The sequence below is a fragment of the Vicugna pacos genome, chromosome 10 (assembly GCF_048564905.1).
Source record: "Vicugna pacos chromosome 10, VicPac4, whole genome shotgun sequence".
NCBI classification, from domain to species: Eukaryota; Metazoa; Chordata; class Mammalia; order Artiodactyla; family Camelidae; genus Vicugna; species Vicugna pacos.
Window position 1 is genome coordinate 41,821,432 of NC_132996.1, and position 18,751 is coordinate 41,840,182.

Here is an 18,751-nt window from a genome sequence, read left to right on the forward strand (position 1 = left end):
TATTAAAGGACCTTTGTTAGGAATTTCAGGATTCACTTCAGTTAAAATACTGAAGTAGTTTCTTTCAAGGTTGGCATGTCCAAATTATATAATGATATAAAAATCCTTTTCCCTCTGTATTACAGAGGACACTATTTCAGATGAAACACTGAAATGAACACTGAGACAAGCAGTAAAAGTAAAAGCTGTCTCGTAGAATGCGTGGCACGTGCCACTTCACTATGCCAGGTGGTTTCATTCTATTAGCTAATTGAATCCTCACTACAGACCTTTAGGTGGGGATTATGATCCCTGTTTTATAGGGAGCTTCAGAAAGACAACTTACCGTGTTTGCAAGGCTAGTGAGCAACAGAGGTGATACAAAATGAGTTCTGTTTGACCACAAAGCCCATAGTCTTTTTTATCAAACCATATGCTCCTCTATAGAAAAGGAGAGTTTAGGTTAGAAGTGTGGTATCCTGTGGATAATTTTCAAGATCATTTCTCTGCCAGAAAACATCATCATCCCTAGGTCTTCAAAACACAGTGGTCTTGCTTTTTGTCAAGAACAGCATGTCAGCCTAATCAGACAGTGGAAGTGGGGATGGCTGGTCTGGTCATACCAGCCCAAACTTTTTAAAACACTCGTTCAAAAGGAGCTTTGGAAAATTTCTTTTTATGGTTGCACCAGTATACCTGTTATGCTGGAGGGCCTACTTGGAGTTGATCTAAAAAAGAGAAACTTTCTTACTTCTGTTCCAAGAGCTCTTGGAAGTCATGCCTGGCAGTACAGATAGACCAGATGCCCAGATGTTAAGATTATAGTCTGATTATATGATGGGAAGACAGTTTTTAGTAGGTACAGATTATTTTTTCTATCTTGATATTCTGTGTAGCAGTCAGCAGGTGAAGAAGTTGAAAAACTATTAGGAATTTAAAAATGAGACAGTTTTAATTCATTACTTTGAGCTCCGTGGACAGATCCATGACTGCTGTTTTGTGGAAGCTGTTTGAAGGGGGGGTTAGGTGAGTCCTTCAGCTGTTTTGTGTTTAAATCTTTTGATTTTCTTGAAAACAAGCACTCTTGAAATTTTAGTAGGTTTCATTTTTAAAAAAATGAAATTTTGTGGACAGTTGAGATCTTATTGTGCAGCTAATTTTGACCTACTTTGTTGACTTTCATGATCACTTAAGCGTATTACTAAGCTTTTAAGAATTCTGTATAAACCTCATTTAATGAGCTTAGTAGTGTTCCACTGTTTGGCTGTTGTGTAACTTTTTAAATTGTTCCCCAGTTGTTGGATATTTAGGTTGTTTACCATTTTTTACTATTATAAATTACTCTTCAATAAGGTGTTTCATGAAAACACATTTTTGCATTTTATATTTTCTTAAGATAGAATTCTCCAGAGTAGAATTAGTGAGCCAAGAGACTGACACTTCCAAGGTCCTTGATACATATCATCCAATTATCCTCTCACTAGAAGTGTGTGGGCAGTCATTTTATTTTATTCCAATTTACTGGAGAGTTAAGTTTTCAAAAACATTTCAGAAAGTTACCCAGTTTTACCAAGATGCTGCTCTACAAGCTAGCTAAACCATCAGTGTGTTTTTTGCCTTTGTTTGAAATTCATAGCAATTTAGTTAGGTAGTACAAATTTTCTCAGCAGCTCCAATTGGTTGCTGGAGATGTTTATAATTTAATAAAATGGAAATAAGTGATTGAGAATACTACTCACTTACATGTGATTCAGCAATTCCAGTCCTGGGCATATATCTGGAAAAGATGAAAATGCTAATTTAAAGAGATACACAATGTTCTTTGCCCAAAAGATACCTAGTGTACCCCAATGTTCATAGAACAGTATTCACAATAGCCAAGACATGGAAGGAACCTAAATGTCCATCAATAGGTGAATAGATAAAGAAGATGTGGTATAAATAGATATACAATGGAATATTATTTAGTTACTAAAAGAACTGAATATTGCTGTTTGCAACAACATGGATGGACCTAGAGTCTGTCATACTAAGTGAAGTAAGTCAGGTGGAAAAAGACAAATGTTATATGATATCACTTATATATGGAATCTAAAAAACTAATACAAATCAACTTATTTATCAAACAGAAACAGACTCACAGACAAAGGAAATGAACTTACTGTTACCGAAGGGGAAAGGGGTGGCAGAGAGAAATCAGGAGAATGGGATTAACAGACACAACCACTGTATGTAAAATAGATAGAAAGGATTTACCGTATAGCACAAGGAACTATGTTCAATATCATATAGTAACCTGTGATGGAAAAGAATCTGAATCTGTGTGCCTGAAACTAACACAATATTGTAAATCAAGTAGTTGAATAAAAAGTAAATTAATTAAAAAATGCTACATAAAATAGAAACTTAAAAAGAAATTATACAGGACATTTTTCTGGTAATTGAAAGGCTGAAAATCTCTGACCTAGAGAGTTTTCATTTCTGACTAGTTTTTAACAGAAATGTGCATTAATCAGTTACTGAGTGCTGGTGCCTAGAATCGTTATAAAAGAGCCATCTCTGCTTCAGAGGGCTCCGTTTCAAGTTAGAGATGTAATTTACAGTGTCCAGGATTTAAGTGCCATCACATTAGGTGTGTGGCTGGGGCAGGCGCTGTGAGGGCGCAGGTGAATGACTTGTGAGAGCATGGGGGAAGGACATTCCTGTAAACCTGGGGAACTCCCTGGAGGAAGTGGATCCCAGCTAAATACTTCGTGCTGACTGTGGCAGGTTGAGCAGTGGGCTGGAGGAGAGGGGGAGGATGAGGATTGTTAAAGCAGAGTTCTAACACTAGTTGGTAGAAGTTTCTAGAAGTTTTTCGGTATCTTCACATCAGATAAAAGATGAAAAATACTTCCTTTGGTTGTTCCTATCCAATAAAATTTCCTCAGCTGCTGTCTGGGTTTGAATGGGGCAGTGTCCTGGGGACTCTGAGAAAAGGTATGGATCTGACATAAAAGCTTTGCTCGCTTACCAAGTATTCACGCACTTGCCGCGGCCTCAGGAACCGTAGCACTTACAGATGGCGGCATCCGTTTGGAAGTAGGAAGGAACTTGGCCTGAGTGTTCATGTCTCAATTCATTGCCTGACAAGAGGACTTCGTCCTTCTGTTTCGATCAAAAGGCCCAAATACTCAGGCCATCTCCAAGAGCAAGGCCATTTTTATAGTGGAGATAGCAGGTCCTGAGACAGGCTGTTCCTTTGTCTGGGAGGCATCAGAGAAAACCCGAGAGCCTTCTAGATTCCTTAGCTGTGGGCATGGCCGTCCAGGAGGTAGTGTAGGAGTTTCATTTCTCAAACATTTCTTGGGTGTTTGCTTTGTTCAAGGCATTAAACACACCTAGCTACATGTTAGAATCACCTGGTAAACTTCTGGAACTAGAGAGCCCCAGGGCCCTTCTTTGACCTATTAAATCAAAGTCTCCAGAGAGTGGCATCCTGGGATCTGTGTTCTTTTGGTGATAGATTTGGGAGCTGTCAGAGATGTGAGAGGAAGAGGGTGGAGAGGGACTCTTCAGTGATGCCAAACAGCATTTGCGAAGGAAAAGAGGTGGCAGAGGGAGAGGAAGATGGTCTGTTTGATGCTAATGGATAGTTTCTGTAAGTGAGAAGTAGGAATAAGCTGCAAAGGTGGGTTGGGGCTGGACAATATTCCATTGAATTCATTCAGTATCCTTACTGAAGTTCCTCTCTCAATAATGTTCTGACCTCAGAGTACAACAGTGGGTACATGTGCATCATTCATTTTATGTCAGACACTGTATTAAGTGGAATTCTTACTACACTTAATAATTTATTCATGTAATTCTTCCAACAACCCAGAGCTATAGGCCCCAGTATTATCACCATTTTATAATGAGGAGGTGAAGCCCAGACAGGAGAACTGACATGTCCAAGGTCTCTCAGCCTTGATGGAGCCAAAATAAAACCCGAGTGATCTGGCTCCAGAACTAACGCTCTCTACCCTCTGCTGTCCAGGGAGGAGTACGCACTGTCTCGTTACAACAAAATACTGTGCAACGTGCATGCTGTGTAAGATGCAAAAGTAGCGAAGAGAAGGGAGAAAGTTGGGTGTGAATGTGTTAGGAAAACTTCATAGGGGAAGGAACAGCCTAGTAGGATGTTGACAAGTGAATAGGAGTTTGCCATGCGAACAAGGTAGGTAAGAACACACCTGCCAAAGGGAATCGCACATTGCAAAATCATGGAAGTAAACACAGTGTTGGTTTGGGGAGTCAAAAGCAAGATTTTAAAGTAGGGTTGTGGTGTAATCAAAGAAATGCTTTGAGAAAAGCCATTGCGTTGGAATAGCTGGAGGCAGGGGACTGGATGTGGGATTCACGTGTATTGCAGGTGGAGGTGATGAGGTTCACAAGCAGGCGCTGCCTGGGGAGATGGACAGGAAGGGATGGAAGTGAGTGGTGGCCAAAAGACCTGGTGCATGGGAGGTACTCCATAAGCAGTTTTTTTTTTTGTGCATGAGACAGATGAATCAGGAATAGAACGTGTGTAAGGGAGTAGTTGGCATATTTTGAACAAGAGCTCGTGGGAGACACGTAGCGCGATTAACAGAAATAGGGCAAGTGCAAGAAGTGGTTTGAGGAGTGATGCATTCTGTTTGGCATCAGAGAGTTGGAGACACCAGAGGGAGAACCAGTTTGATATGGATGTCTTGCTCAGTGAGGTGGTATCTGAAGCCAGGTCTGTGAATGAGCTCACTGAAGGGGGGTGGATCCTTGAGTGTTCAGCCTTTCTGATCTGCCACTCCTTTAAAGTGTAATAGAGTCGATTTTGATATTCTAAGCTGCTGAGTATCAAGGGATGGCTGGAGTGTGTGCAGGGTACAAATACCTAAATAAAGACAGAGCAACCTCGTGTCCGCATCTGACAGGGGTGCCAAGTTGTGCCTGTCAGTTGTTTATATGTCCCCAAATGGCAAAAGTGTCCATTTGCTGTGCTAGAGTACTCAGGTTTGGATTTGAAGGGCCAGGTGTCTGGGGTTGCAAAAAGATACAACTGCATAACTGTTGGTGTAAATCCCCCCTACGTGTGTTTCTGACATCGCGGAGAAATGTCTGTTGGAGCCAGGTTTCAATTTCATGGTCGGACACGGTGAAACAGTCTAGTTTGCATGTCCCCAGTGTGGCGCGCAGGGCTTCAGGTATCCATTTACATTTCTACTCATGCTGAAAGCTTGCTGGAATGGAGTCCCACATGCCCCAGCCCCAGGCACCGCAGCCTGACTCACCTTATGCTTGAATTTCCTCCGACATCAAAAATAAGCCTTCTGGCTGTAGATCAAGAGGTTGGATAATGAGGACTGATGTTGGGCATATGGAGGGCAGTGGCAGGGAAGGAGGGGCACCGTCAGAGAAGTCAGCTGAGGGTGAGATAGCAGGGGAAACTCCTGAGGCCCCCAGCGATGATACTTGATAACCATCATCACACACGCCTCCTGCATCGGCGCCAAAGCTGCAAATGACTGAGGCATGTGGCACAATGCTGACGTCATTTGCAGCCCCTAAAGCACCCTGCTATGGGAGGTTGTGAAGTTGAGGGGACATTTAATTTTTAGACGAGATTGGTGGACTTGAGGGGTGGATGTGTCCCCGAGTGTGACGTGAATGCAAACAGTGAGACATTCCTGTCTCCGGACAGGAGTGCTGGGATGGGTGTCTGTCGGAGGGAGGGAGGAGGCAGGTGAATGTCTTCAGACAGGGCAGCAAGTGTGATCATGCCGTTGTCGGGATGGCAAGGTGCAAAAGGCAGAAGGAAAGTTGATGTCTTTGCTTCCCAGCCTGGGCCAAGGAGCAGATGGCAGATTTGACAGCAGTGTATTTAGCAGGCCTGCCACTCTGGAGGCAGCCATCTTGCCAAGTTGGCAGCAGCTGTGTTTGGGAACGTGAGAGTTTATCAGACACGAATTTCGGGACCTTGGAGGTGTGGTCTCCCCACTGCAAGCAAACTGGGGAATCCACATCATCATTAGGGCCAAGGAGTCAGAATCAACTGATACGTCTAGAAAATCGAGTCATGAAAGATGGTCAGGGGTAATTTTATTTAAAATGAAGGGAGGAAGGGGGCTCTCTAGAAAACTGTATTGATTCTCTACTTTGTTGATGGTTTTGTTCTGAAAACCTTGGTATCTGCTTCTAATGTTTGAAATTGCACTGAAGAGAAGAAAGAACTCATCTGAGAATCAGGAAATTTGATGGGTTCTTGCTACCAAAGAGGCTCATTAATTTAAAAATTATTTATTACTAACAATATGCCCAGAGAGGCACTGAGCTTGGGGCTGGAGATAAAATTACGAGTAGATACAGTCCCCAACCTCGTGGAGGTTACGGTGAGCAGGGGAGGTGTGCAGTGAGGTGAGCTACTGAGATGTGTGATATGCGGTATGTGATGTGTGCTCTGTCAGGGCCAGGTCCAGAGTACAACAGAAGCTCCAAGAGTCCACCAGTGTTAGAGGTCCAGAGCAGCTTCCTGGGAGCTCAGGACTGAGTTGAAACTGCTGGGTGGTCAGTAGGATGGAGGCTTACGGGAGAAGGTGGATGAGGCGGAGTGTTCCTGGGGAAGAGAACAGTGTATGCAAACCCCGGGAGCAGAAGAGAGCATGGCTGGTGTCTAAGAGAAGGTGTGGACGTTTGGGAGGGAGAGTGAACGCTTAGAAATAGGTGAGCTGTGAAGCTTGAGAGAGAAGGTGGAGCCGCAGGGGTGCCTTTGCGTGTGTAAGGAATTTGGACTATATTCTGAGGGCAGTAGCTACCCATAGTGATTTTAAAGCAGAGCCTCATATCTGCACTTAACAAAATGTGTCTGACTGTTGTCTGGGGAAGGACTGGATAAGATTGAGACCAGAACGTGGGAGACAAGTGAGGAAACTGTGGTCTACTAAAGAGGGGGGATGTTGATGGCCTGAGTGAAGAGAGCATCCGAGGGCAGTTGGTGGGGATGGAGAAAAGTGGGTTGCCTTGAGAAACTTGAGAGAACATTGCTGGGATTTGGGTACTGACTGGACACAGGGTTGAGTAAGAGGGTGAAGTTAGAAGGTGGGGTATGGGTGGCAGGTGTGGGTAACAAATGAACATACTCTGTACTTGCTTAAAAAGTGGGTCAGCAAGTTGAATCAAGGATTGAGTTCCAGTGGAATCAAGTTGAGTGGTGGGAGCTTCATTTATGCTTCTGTTAACTTTTCTACAGGGCCTGTCTCTACTCCGTGCCTCCCTGTTAGCCTTTTAAGCTAACCTTTCCAAAGGCAATCTCTGTACTGCATTAATAAAGCATCTTCACTGGCTTGTTTTTCTCAGTTGTCTCTTGGCTTCCCGCGAACTGATAGGCTAAAGACTTGCACTTGCTATGATCACAAGAGAACAAATATGTCATCCTTCTGCGTTGTGGCTGAGGTCCTGATGAATGGAGTCCCCTTTCACCCAGATACTCATTTTATGGCTGAAGTGTCTGAATCAAAGCTGCTGCTGTGGTGGTGATGACAGCCACTTCTTCCTTGTTTTAACGTCTGACCACATCAATTCATTCTCTAGTTCGTTCAGCAACTGCAACGTTGAGATAGTTGTACATCCCTGGTGTGATGGGCTTGTGGCAAACATAACCAAGGTGATGGTCTGATAGCGGGTTGAGCAGTTATCCCCAAACTATTCTCATAGCTTACTCTAGACGTGCAAAGAGATCTGTATTGTTTAGAGTCAGAGAATCTATGTTCTGTGGAATCTGTTGGAGTTGGATGGCACCTCTGAGGTCATTTTGTTGCATAGCATGGCTGTCTGACCAGTTTTTCTGTTTTATTACAGCAAAATGTATCTATGGAGGGAAAGTCCTTGCAGAAGGCCAGCGGATTTTAACCAGGAGCTGTCGGGAATGCCGAGTAAGTGTCAATCTTGTGCTCCCTGTTACTTGCGGGGAAGGATATGTGGGCTTTAGGTGGGGTTCCAGAGTGGAGCCTGCTGGCCTGAGTGGGTCCCTGAGGCGAACGACTCTCTGGGGGGCTGGAGTTCAGGAAGGGGGGAGTCCCTGGCCACTGTCATTGTGTGGTTATCTAGTGGTCAACTTTGGACAGGTAGCCTTCGGGAAGGCTATTCAGGGAAGGGAGCTGGCAGCTACCATGAGCCAGGGAGGTTGTCACATGGCCTTCAGAGAAGGTTTTGACTGGGTGTTGGGACAGTTAGTGTGCGCTGTTAGTTATGGGTAGTGCCATCTCTACTCCCAAGTGTCTGATACGATGTTAGAAAATGCCTCTATCTCCTGCCTGGCCCCTCCCGTGTATTTCTTGAAATAAGATGTATAGAACCATAGAGCTCATTCAGTAACAATTCAAAAAACATGCGTTGGGCAACTGCTACTTACCAGCATTGTACTAGACTCTGGGTACAAAACAGTGGACAAAACAAGGTCCCTGTCTTTATAGAACTTGCAGTATGGTGGGAAGACAGACAGCAAGATGTAAATAAATACACAAGATACAGCTGACCCTTGAACAATGCAGGTTTGAACTGTGCAGGTCACCTTATACATGAAATTTTTTGGTGGTAAGGACTGCAGTGCTACCCTGTCTGCAGTCGGTTGGGTGCTTGGATGGAGAACTGTGGATACAGAGGAATTGCAGATACAAGGGGTTGACTATAAATTAAGTGTGGATTTTAGACTGTGTGGAGGGTTGGTGCCCTAACCCCTGCATTGTTCAAGGGTCAACTATGATGCCAAATACTGTCCAAAATGTAGAGCAGGTTGTCGGGATGGAGAGCTTGGCAGTGGGGGTGGGTGGTCTGGGAAGGCCTCTCTGGGGAAGGACTATTTGAACAAAGTGCCAGATGAAGTGTGGGAACTAGACGAGCAGTTATTTGGGTGAAGTGTGTCTTAGGAATGCCAGAGTGAGAGACAGGGAAGGGAGGAAGGGAGGGAGTGCAAGTAACTTCCAGAGCAGGTAGTCCCTTCCCAGAGCAGCCACAGCCCCACAGCAAAGCACAACTTTTTTTTTTCTTAATTGAAGTGTATTTGATTTACAGTGTTGTTAGTTTCTAGTGTACATCATAGTGGTTCAATTATACATATATATATATATATACTTTTTCATATTCTTTTTATTAGTTATTAAAATCTACTGAATATGGTTCCCTGTGCTATTCAGTGAGACCTTGTTATTTAGCTCTTTTATATATAGTTGTTTGTATCTGCTAATCTCAAACTCCTAATTTATCCCTCTTCCCTTCTCTTTTCCCTTTGGTAACCATAACTTTTTGTTTTCTATGTCTATGATTCTGTCACTGTTTTGTAAATTAGTTCATTTGTGTCATATTTTTAGATTCTACAAATAAGTGATATCATATGATATTTTTGTCTTTCTCTGACTGAATTACATAGTATGATAATCTCTAGGCCCATCCATGTTGCTGCAAATGGCATTATTTCATTCTTTTTTGTGGCTGAGTAGTATTCCACTGTGTGTGTGTGTGTGTGTGTGTGTGTGTGTGTGTGCGCGCGTGTGTGTGCACGCGCGCAGGCGTGTATGTATTACATCTTCTTTATCCAGTCACCTGTTGATGGACATTTAGGTTGCTTCCGTGTCTTGGCTACTGTAAATAGAAAACACAGCTGGTTCTGTGGGGCATCTCTAGGGAGTCTGGCTGGACCCACTGTGTCTCAGAATAGACCATATTTCCAAATGCTTGTACCTACAACATTTCATTTTCTTCTCATCACATCCTTGGGGAAAAAAAGGAAATGCATTTTAAAGGTTGAAGAGAACGAGGCATTTAGAGACCTGCAGAAGCTCTCAAGGGGCTTGAATTCAGTTCTTTATGAAGAGCTTCGGTAGAGGGAATGCTCTTTCGTGTTCCCTTTCATTGGTGAGAATCTACCCCAGGGGTTAAAGTCCCTTGAACTTCCATCTTGTATTTCCCAGTCCCTCTTTCTTGGCTGCCACTGGGAATGTCAGAGATTCCATGGGTGCAGACAGTTTGATGGGTATGCAGGTGTGGTGGTCCTTCTGTGTCAGTGGGTGCCGTGGATAGGGGCTCCTTACTCTGTGGCAGTGACAGGGATGGTGTGACAGCGAGGGTTCCAAGATCTCTTGATCAACAAAGGAAGCTTCCAGACCTGGGAGTGGGGGAGCTGCTGGGGTGGCCCCTGGCCCATTTCCACAAGCAGATGTTGGGTGAGTTGAGTGAGATGAAGCATGGGAAGGACTTGGTTGGCACAAAGTAAGCCCTCAACAGATGTAAGCAGTTCTCATTGCCCCACGTGACCATATGTGCCCTCCCTGAACGTAAGACAGATGTCCCGTTCTGTCAGCTCTTTCACTTCTAAGGGAGGGAAGACGATTTGGATTCTAAAAGTCTTGCTTTTTTCTTCCCCCTCAAAGGAAGTTGGGATGACTAAAGGCAGTTTTACCCACTCTGCTGATGATCCCAGTATCCGCTCTGTATCTGTCACTCACAATTCGCAACCCTCTTTACATGTTGAGCAGAAGTAGTGGGTGACTCTGGCAAGGCTCATGATTGTGACTCGATCTCTCTTACCATCAGAAAGGGTCAGGGCAGACACTGTGTGAGACTTCCAGAAGATATGGGTGTGAATTTACATGCCAGTGTATTGGAAATGCACTTAACGTGGTTACTGGTGCATTTTAGGTGCTCTACCTGCTTTGGTTCATTTTGAACTGTTTTTGTTTTGCTATATTTTTACAATTAAGGAAGAATTTGGGGCAGACATGTAACTCTCTTTGCATATGTGGCATGTGTGTGTATGAGTGATTTCAGCCTCTCTTAAAAGGTCATTAAATTCATTTATTGTCTTTCCACAGTTACTTACTAAATTATTACTTTGTGTACAGAGAGAAGGGTCACTGGCAATAGTATTTAACATTTCTTGAGCATGTAGTATTTTCTTGATACTATTTAAAACATTTTAAACGTTATTTAATATAAACCTCATAATAACCCTATGAAGGAGGTACTATTACCATCATCCCCATTTTATAGATGAGGAGATTGAGGCACAGAAGATCAAAGTCACATAGCTAATAAGGGGGCTAATTGGGATCTGAATCTGTGAGGTCTGATCTACAGGCACCTCTCTTAGTCTTTCTACTGCCACTCCTGATGGTTAGACTTAGAAATAGTTCTCATAAGGGTAGATTCAGAAGGATTGAATGATCACTTTTAATCTATCTGAGAACACCAGATTGGTCAGGCTGTGGCTCTTTGATTTCCTTGATAAAGGGTAGTGTTTATAAAAAGCCATAGAAGAGCTTTGGGACACGCTGAATGGATGTTGTCAGCAGGAAGGGAGGGTGCTAGGTGTAGGATGGGAGGGCCTTGGGTCTCTCTTGGGGGTCCTTTCTCAAGGTTTAAGCCCTGATGCCCGGAGGCACCTGTTGTGTGTGATGGGTTAACTTCTCTCTGAGGTCTGAAACAGGGCTGCGTAAGTGCTGTCCTTGGGAGAACTGAGCAAATGGTTACTCAGATAATTTCTTGTGTTCTGTGGTTCAAATGCAGATCCCTAGTTGATGAAAGGCTGCCTGGCAGTCCATGTGTGTCACTTTCCTGGAATCATTTTCTAGCTTCAGCAACACCCGTTAGAAAAGAAACAAACTCTTGTTTTAAATATTTTTACCAAGTGTTTCCAGAAGTTAACAGACTGTTTTTTAAAAAATCAAAAAGAATAAACTCTCCTAGCAGTCATGGTCTGTTTTGTGCAGTTTTGCTGCCCTGTAACATTTTTTTTAGGCTAGCAACATTTTTTTTTAAACCTACAGATGTGAGTTTTACATGTTGTTAGAAATTCAGGTTGAAGCACAGCGATTAGTACAGAGCTGCAGAGTGTTTCTGTCTGACCGGTGACATGGTGACGGCCACTCTAAATGAGAAAGAACAGAAGAATTGCACGTTTCCACCAGTGCAGAGATCCAGAGGTCATAGAATAACAGACCATAATCAGAAGGATTTTAAAATGTTAATCATCAGATACTTCTTATTAGAGAGAGTTTTCAAAATAAAGTTAAAAAAAGCTTTGTGCCAAATTATGTAGCTGGACTGAATTGATTTGGTGGTACTTATGTTACTGTAATCACAGTTCATATTATTTCCAAATTCATGCAGAAGGGTTTGTCTCTATTTGAACATTTGGAATTACGATCGTGCTCATTAAATACGTTAAAGGTTGATTGGAATTGTTGACCGATTTAATCAGCAGTCAAAGCAGTCTTTTTATATAAAAAAGAGAACTTTTCATGAGTAATTATTTTAAAAAAGTCTTCTGTAGCATTTTTAATATTGTCCTCTTTCCTACAAAAGCAAATATATATTCAAGATATAAAATTTGGAATATAGAGAAAGGAAGGAATTATAAGGAGGAAAAAGGAAATCACTCCAGAATCTCACCTAGAGATAATCTCCTTGAAGAGTTCAATGTTTTTGACAGCAAGAGTGGAGTTTTATCTTATCATCTTAGTTTAGATTCTCCCAGAAGCAGACCCTAAGCTAAGGATTTTAGTACAAGAGGTTTATTAAGGTAGTGCTCCCGGGAAAGCAGTAAGTGTCGGGGCGGGGGGGGGGCACGGGCTGCAGTGGGTACAGGAAGCTCAGCGAAGGTGCACTTCTAGGGGAAAGGCCAGAGGTGCCCTGATCCCCCAGTGATCCTCCAGGTTCTGGAGTCTCCTCTTGAGGTAAAGAACTTCCTGTGCTTGGCAGTCACTGGTGTCAGGCAGTGGGGGTCAGGGATGTGGAACTTGTACGTTACTTCTGACTCTGTGCATGGATGAAGTGGCTGCAGTGTCCCAAGGGACCCTCTGAGGGTGGAGGGGTGAGCCGTTAGCAGAAAGGCATTCGAAGCTGGAGGACGGGCACATCGAACTGATAAAAGGGGTCCAGTGGTGTCTGGCACTCTTGTTTATGCGAGGGGGCCATAGATAATGAATAAACATATTAATATTGAAGGACAGAAGCAGAAGCAACAATGGTGAATATGAAACATTGTGTTTTCCTTTGCACTTAGCTTATGTTACTGACAGTAAGGTTATTAACAGGTGGTTTGTGACAGTTGGTTAGGGACCACTGATGAGCATACTGACCTTAGCCTGGTGCTGGCTCTGGAGGCTCAGTGCCATCCGAGGGGCCTGGACTGAGGGGTGAGAAGGGGATGTAGCCAAAAAGAGGACAGAGGATGAATAGCAGGATCACTTCTCAGACTCTTAAGGCCAATTTTAAGACAGGAGAAAAGCAAGAGCTATCGAGGCCTGGGGACAGATGGAGAAATGAAAAGCAAAGGACAACAAAAGACAACCACAAGGAATTCTAGAGGCTAGGCTGACTGGGCTGAAATTCATGAGAAAAGGGAGGAAGCCAGGGGGCAAATAACCCAAATGATAAGTAGCTGGAAATTACATTTATATTTGACATTTAAAGTTAGGCTTATGCTCATATTTAAGAATGGATGTGTCTGATATGAGAGTTCCTGCCAAGCCAGGAAGCTCTGGGGCCACTGGGATGACAGCATCTCTTGGAGATGGAGAAGCTCAGAATCTCCCCCATCCCTCCTGGCTGCCCATCTGTGTGGAGAATTACCTTTGGGTGTTAAAGGGGATGCTTGCTTCTCAGTTGACTTAACCATCCTCTTAAGAATCAGAGAGAAAAACTTAATACTTTAGATAAAAGTAGACTCTCAAACTCTTTTTATAATAATTAACGAACTGATTTCAAAAATGCAGAGTGAAACTAAATATAGATGCTAGTAATGTCAGCAAAGAGGACCTTGGCAAAGTGAGGTCAGAAAGATCAACTGCTGAAGATTTATTTACATTTTTATTGTAAGTGATTTTATTTATTTCTACGGAAAATCTAATGCTCATCTAACTAACCCTCTTTCCGTTCGTCAATACCTGTACACTTTGATTCTTGTCTGTTTCCTCTGCCAGGAAATTCTGTTCTTAAAGTATTCCATTATTTAGTTCCTTCAAATATAGCATCTTGATAATTTTCCCCCCTTGGGCAGAATTAATTTTTCTCCCATAGCACATTATCGTACTGTTATTAGAGCACTTTTTAAGGACTTAACTGTATTGTATTACAGTTTCTAGCTTGAGGTCCCCCCCCAACTGTGTGTTCATCAAGGGCAAGAAAGGTGTCTTATTTATCTTTGGTTTCACGGTGCTTGTGATGCAGGGCAATGCTGAAACTGTCTCATCAAAGCTCATGAGAGATCATTGAACATAACTTCCCAACTCTGTGGTCAGTGATATCATGTTGGTAATTCAAAATGTCAGGGTATTTAGGCACAGAAATCAGAAAATGCTGAAACTAGGGTTTCCCCCATCCAGCAGTCAGTTGTTAAAAAAATTTACCAGCTCCACACTGTCAGTGACATTCTGCTACATAGAAGATACTCAAAACCATTTGTTGAATTGAGGCTCTTTTGATGTAGAAAGGGAAATTGGCCTTCTCTTCCAGGAGTCTCATCAATTTAATTTGCAGCTTTGTCATTAGTGTGGCATTCCTGGGAGTGCTATTAATTATTGTAGGTTGTTATCACTGCAGGCTGTTAACAATGAGCATTATATATTTGGATCATCAACTAAAAATAGGAACTTCTGTTTGTTTGTTTCCTGATTATTTCGCTTGCAGGGTGGAGTTTTAGTAAAAATTACAGAAGCGTGCCCTCCTTTGAACTGCTCGGAAGAGGATCACATTCTCCCGGAGAATCAGTGCTGTAGTGTCTGCAGAGGTAAGGGGGCTTGGCAATGGGGCTTTCAGGGCTGGGGGCATGAAGATTTAATGAATAGTGTGATGATAATAACATGGGTCCAAAACTCTGCTACTTAGAAATGTGTATCCTATGTACCTGTCTCAGTTATAGGCTTATCAGTTGTAAAAAGGGGATAATAATCCTGTCTGTCCCGTTGGACTGCTGTGAGGATTAAATGGGATAAAGCGAGCATCATGCTTGTTTAGCATGTGATAAATACTCAGTAGACAGTGGTTCCTATACTAATGGTAATGATAGTTTCTGCAGTAATGGTTATTACAATAAGCGTTATCATTATTACTATATTTTTCTAATGAGTGGGATTGGGAAGCATTTTTTCAGCCATTCCATGGGTCAGTTCCCAAATCTGACAGAGGATGACACATAGTGAATCCTTTAGATACAGTTTTTTTTTTTAAACTTCCTGCAAGGAAAAAGTTTCAAGTAAGTAACACCTGACTGGTAATTCATTCTTGGGCAGAAATTATTTTGCTTCCTCTTCCCGGAATTCCCCTCTCTTCTAAGTTTATTATTTCTTCAAATCCTCCAGATCACACATCACGTCCGCTCTGAAACTTCTCACCCAGGCAGAATTAAACAGATTAGGAGAACCTAAAATTTATTCAAAGTCTTACACAATAAATCCAGTTAAACTCATAGCTATTATTTTGAACCTCTGCCCGTCACAGTCTTCTCTGTGTTCTCAAAATACCTCGTGAGTTGGATCCTTTTTGGTTTACCCTGGAAGCTTCTAGAGTTAAAATCCCAGAAGTATAGAGATTGAGCTCAGGTAATGTCATGTTTTACTTTCCTCTATCTTTTCTCTAGCAGCAGGGTTGGCAGATACAAAGGGCCATAAAGTAAACATGCTAGACTTTTGGGGGCCAGAAGGTTTCTCTTGCAACTACACACCTTTGCTGTTGTATTGCACGAGCAGCATTGGCAATAGGTAAATCGATAAATTAGTGGCTGTGTTTCAGTAAAATTTCATTTAGAGAAACAGGTGGCAGCTCGTAATTTGCTAACCCCTCCTCGAGTACCTTCTGATCTATGAAAGCATACATTTGATCATGGGGTGTTTTCAGCTTAGGCTGGGATTTCTCTTTGTGTTTTGTCATAAGAGAGCTATGTTTTGGTAAATTTCCTGGGAGAACTACTATGTTGCCTGCCACGAATCGCTGTTAGAATTTGTGACATGCCATCTGAGCATCTTCCCTGATATATCTGCTTTCATGGCTACAAGTGTATTTGCAGCTGGGATGCTTTAGAAAGACTGGAGATTGACGGAAATTTCAGAGGGATGCCTTTTATTGGTAACTGATGGGGTTGTTAGGTAAGTCTTACGATTTAATGCAAAATCCATCACTGGCTATTTGTTGAGGTGCCAAGTGGGACTCAGTTTATGTAAATCTTTTCTGATTTATGGTTTCATTAGGGCAGGATCATTGATTATACCACAAATTCAGGAGGATTTTCATTGCTTTGACCCAATTTACAACAGACCAGGTGCCACTGCTGCTGCTAGCATTTCTCCAGAATACAGGCACTTTTTTTTTCTTTATACCAAGGAATATGCTGAGCAATGCGACGTCTCATTGAAAAGTTGACTCATTCAGGGCTGTCATTGCTAACAACCTGGTGGCTTTTTACCAAAGCTGAGTCAGCTTTGAGGGAAAAATAGGAGGTGGGAGTAAGACTTCACAGATGAGATCATATCTAGGGCCAGTCTGTCCAATTGAAGACTTTCTTCTTCCTCTTACCTGCCTCCCTTCTCAGCCAGGAAACTACCAGCTCTTTTATTTGGCAGCTGATGGTTTTGTTTTTCCCCAAGGGTGTGTGTCTATGCCTGCGCTTGAGTAAGGGAAGTTTTTTGTTTTTTATTTTAATCCTTTTTTTAAATTGAAGTATAGTTAGTTACAATGTGTCAATTTCTGGTGTACAGCATAATGTTTCAGTCATGCATCTACATACATATATTCATTTTCATATTCTTTATCATAAGTTACTGTAAGATATTGAATATAGTTCCCTATACAGAAGAAATTTATTTTTATCTATTTTATATATAGTAGTTAATATTTGCAAATCAGGGAGTTTTTAACGTCCCTTGACAAGTCTACATTTTGACAGGAATCAGAGCATGTCTTCAGAAAAGACAGAGTGGGAGCCCCTTTTCCCAGGAGTGGGTTGAGTGAAAGCATTTGGGTATATGGATTCGCTTAGGTTTTTCCTATTTACTCCTATTCTCAGAATTCAGACCCTGGAATGAAGAAAGCATTATTTTGGACTAAAGCCCTTTTCAGCATCATTTACTCCTTTTCTGTTGACCCATAGCAGAGAGGAGCCCAGAACATTTAGTCCACTTGGCCACATACTGGGGCTTGCTCTGCACGTCGGGCAATCAGAAAATGAAAAAGATATTATCTGGGCAGTGGGGTATTCTCTTTTTCCTGCAAATGTAAAATGTATATGAAAATTAACAGAAAAGATCTATCTAGATGTGGTCAAAGGTCCATTGTCTCGACCTATGTTCTCCATGAATTTTGTTCTATGTCTTAATTCTAATTTATTTCCCAAGAGCATCCTTGGAAGTAGCCTCAGAGTCTCTCGCAATATTGTGGGAAGTGTTTTTCCCCTTTGACTTCTATTTGTCTTTTACCTTTTCCTCTGTGTTCATGTTTTTAGTGGAGTCTTGCCAGAGGAGGAGGGGGTTTGAACAATTTCTATTCTGAAAAGACTAGGAAAGCCTGGTGAGCCTCTTACAAGGTGTATTATTCAGCGCTCCTCCCTCCTCCTCTTTTCCCCTCTCAAAGACAGAAAGTAATGAAAAGGTGAGAAACCCTCCATTTCTATGTGTGGTAATTTTTATCCTGCATGTGAAAAGGCTTGTACCATTTGCTTTGTGGATTGAGATTGTCTCCTGATCGGCAGGCAGAGAGGTGGGACTCCGATGACCTGAAATGCGTATTTCAGGGGTGAGCACAGCGGTGTGATTGCAGCTGTATGGTTTCTGCCACCCTGATATTACTGATTACAGAAATGCAAGTGGCCATAACCTCTTTGAGTTCCTGCACCGAAGGTGCTTCAATTAGCATACCTGTCGTCTCTCTCTGTCTCACTGGGAATGGCAGGTCATTAGTCTGAGGGAAACCACCCCATGAAAGTTTGATTCCTTGGAAATCTAAGTCGGAGCCATTCTCATACCTGCCAGGGGAACTGCAGTTTTTCAAGGTTTATTTTCATCAGGTTTAGACTGGAATTTGAGAAGGAACGGAGGGTGCTTTTAAAAGCTTTCTGACCCCATCAGTTGATTGTATCATATCCATCAAGCTCTCCAACTTTTTAAAAAAAATGTTTGTTTTTAATGATCACATTTTATGGCTCGACCCTCTAAATGCAGGGGTTGAGGGAGAAATGGGGATATGTTCCCACCACATCGAGGAGTCCTGTCGCTTTCCCGTCAATGACTGAATGAAATTATTTCCTGTACCAGCTGATAGGCTCTATCTGTTTCATAGATGAAATAGTGTTGAGACCCATTTTACGGAGTTACAACTTGTTTCCTCAAGACATAACGTGTTGGCTTGGTTATGAAACTGATTTTTTTCTGAGTCATGCCCTTTGTTTTATAAGGTGATATTGTCACACTTCCCCTCCCCCACCCTGCAACACTTCTGGTCAAGGAGGGAGGTGCAGACTATAGCTTTACACTGAGTTTCTCTTTGTGGGAATTAAACCTAAGACCTTTGAGTTAAGAATAACAGGCTCTCACTGACTTCCGGTGTTGGTAGTATCAACAGAACTGATACCCAGACAAGGTGCTTGGACACTTTGCCTCTTCAGATCCTGGGTCGTGACAAATGCTGTAACTAATTTCTCTACACTTCAGAGAAAAATGAAGATAAGTGGCTAAATCTGCAGGGCTTCAGGGGCAGCCAGGATGTCCTAGGGATGGATCTGCGGGAGTTAGGGGGA

General features: G+C 42.5%; 1 protein-coding gene across 6 annotated transcripts in view; it reads left to right on the forward strand.

Moving 5' to 3' along the window:
• Window positions 1–18,751, forward strand: part of NELL1 (neural EGFL like 1) — a 745,741-nt gene that overhangs the window by 179,795 nt on the left and 547,195 nt on the right. For all 6 annotated transcript variants that reach the window (XM_072969672.1, XM_072969674.1, XM_072969673.1 and 3 more), the window contains 2 exons: window positions 7,831–7,904; window positions 14,656–14,755. In XM_072969672.1, the coding sequence (XP_072825773.1) occupies window positions 7,831–7,904; window positions 14,656–14,755 (174 nt within the window). The remainder of the gene's footprint in view (window positions 1–7,830; window positions 7,905–14,655; window positions 14,756–18,751) is intronic.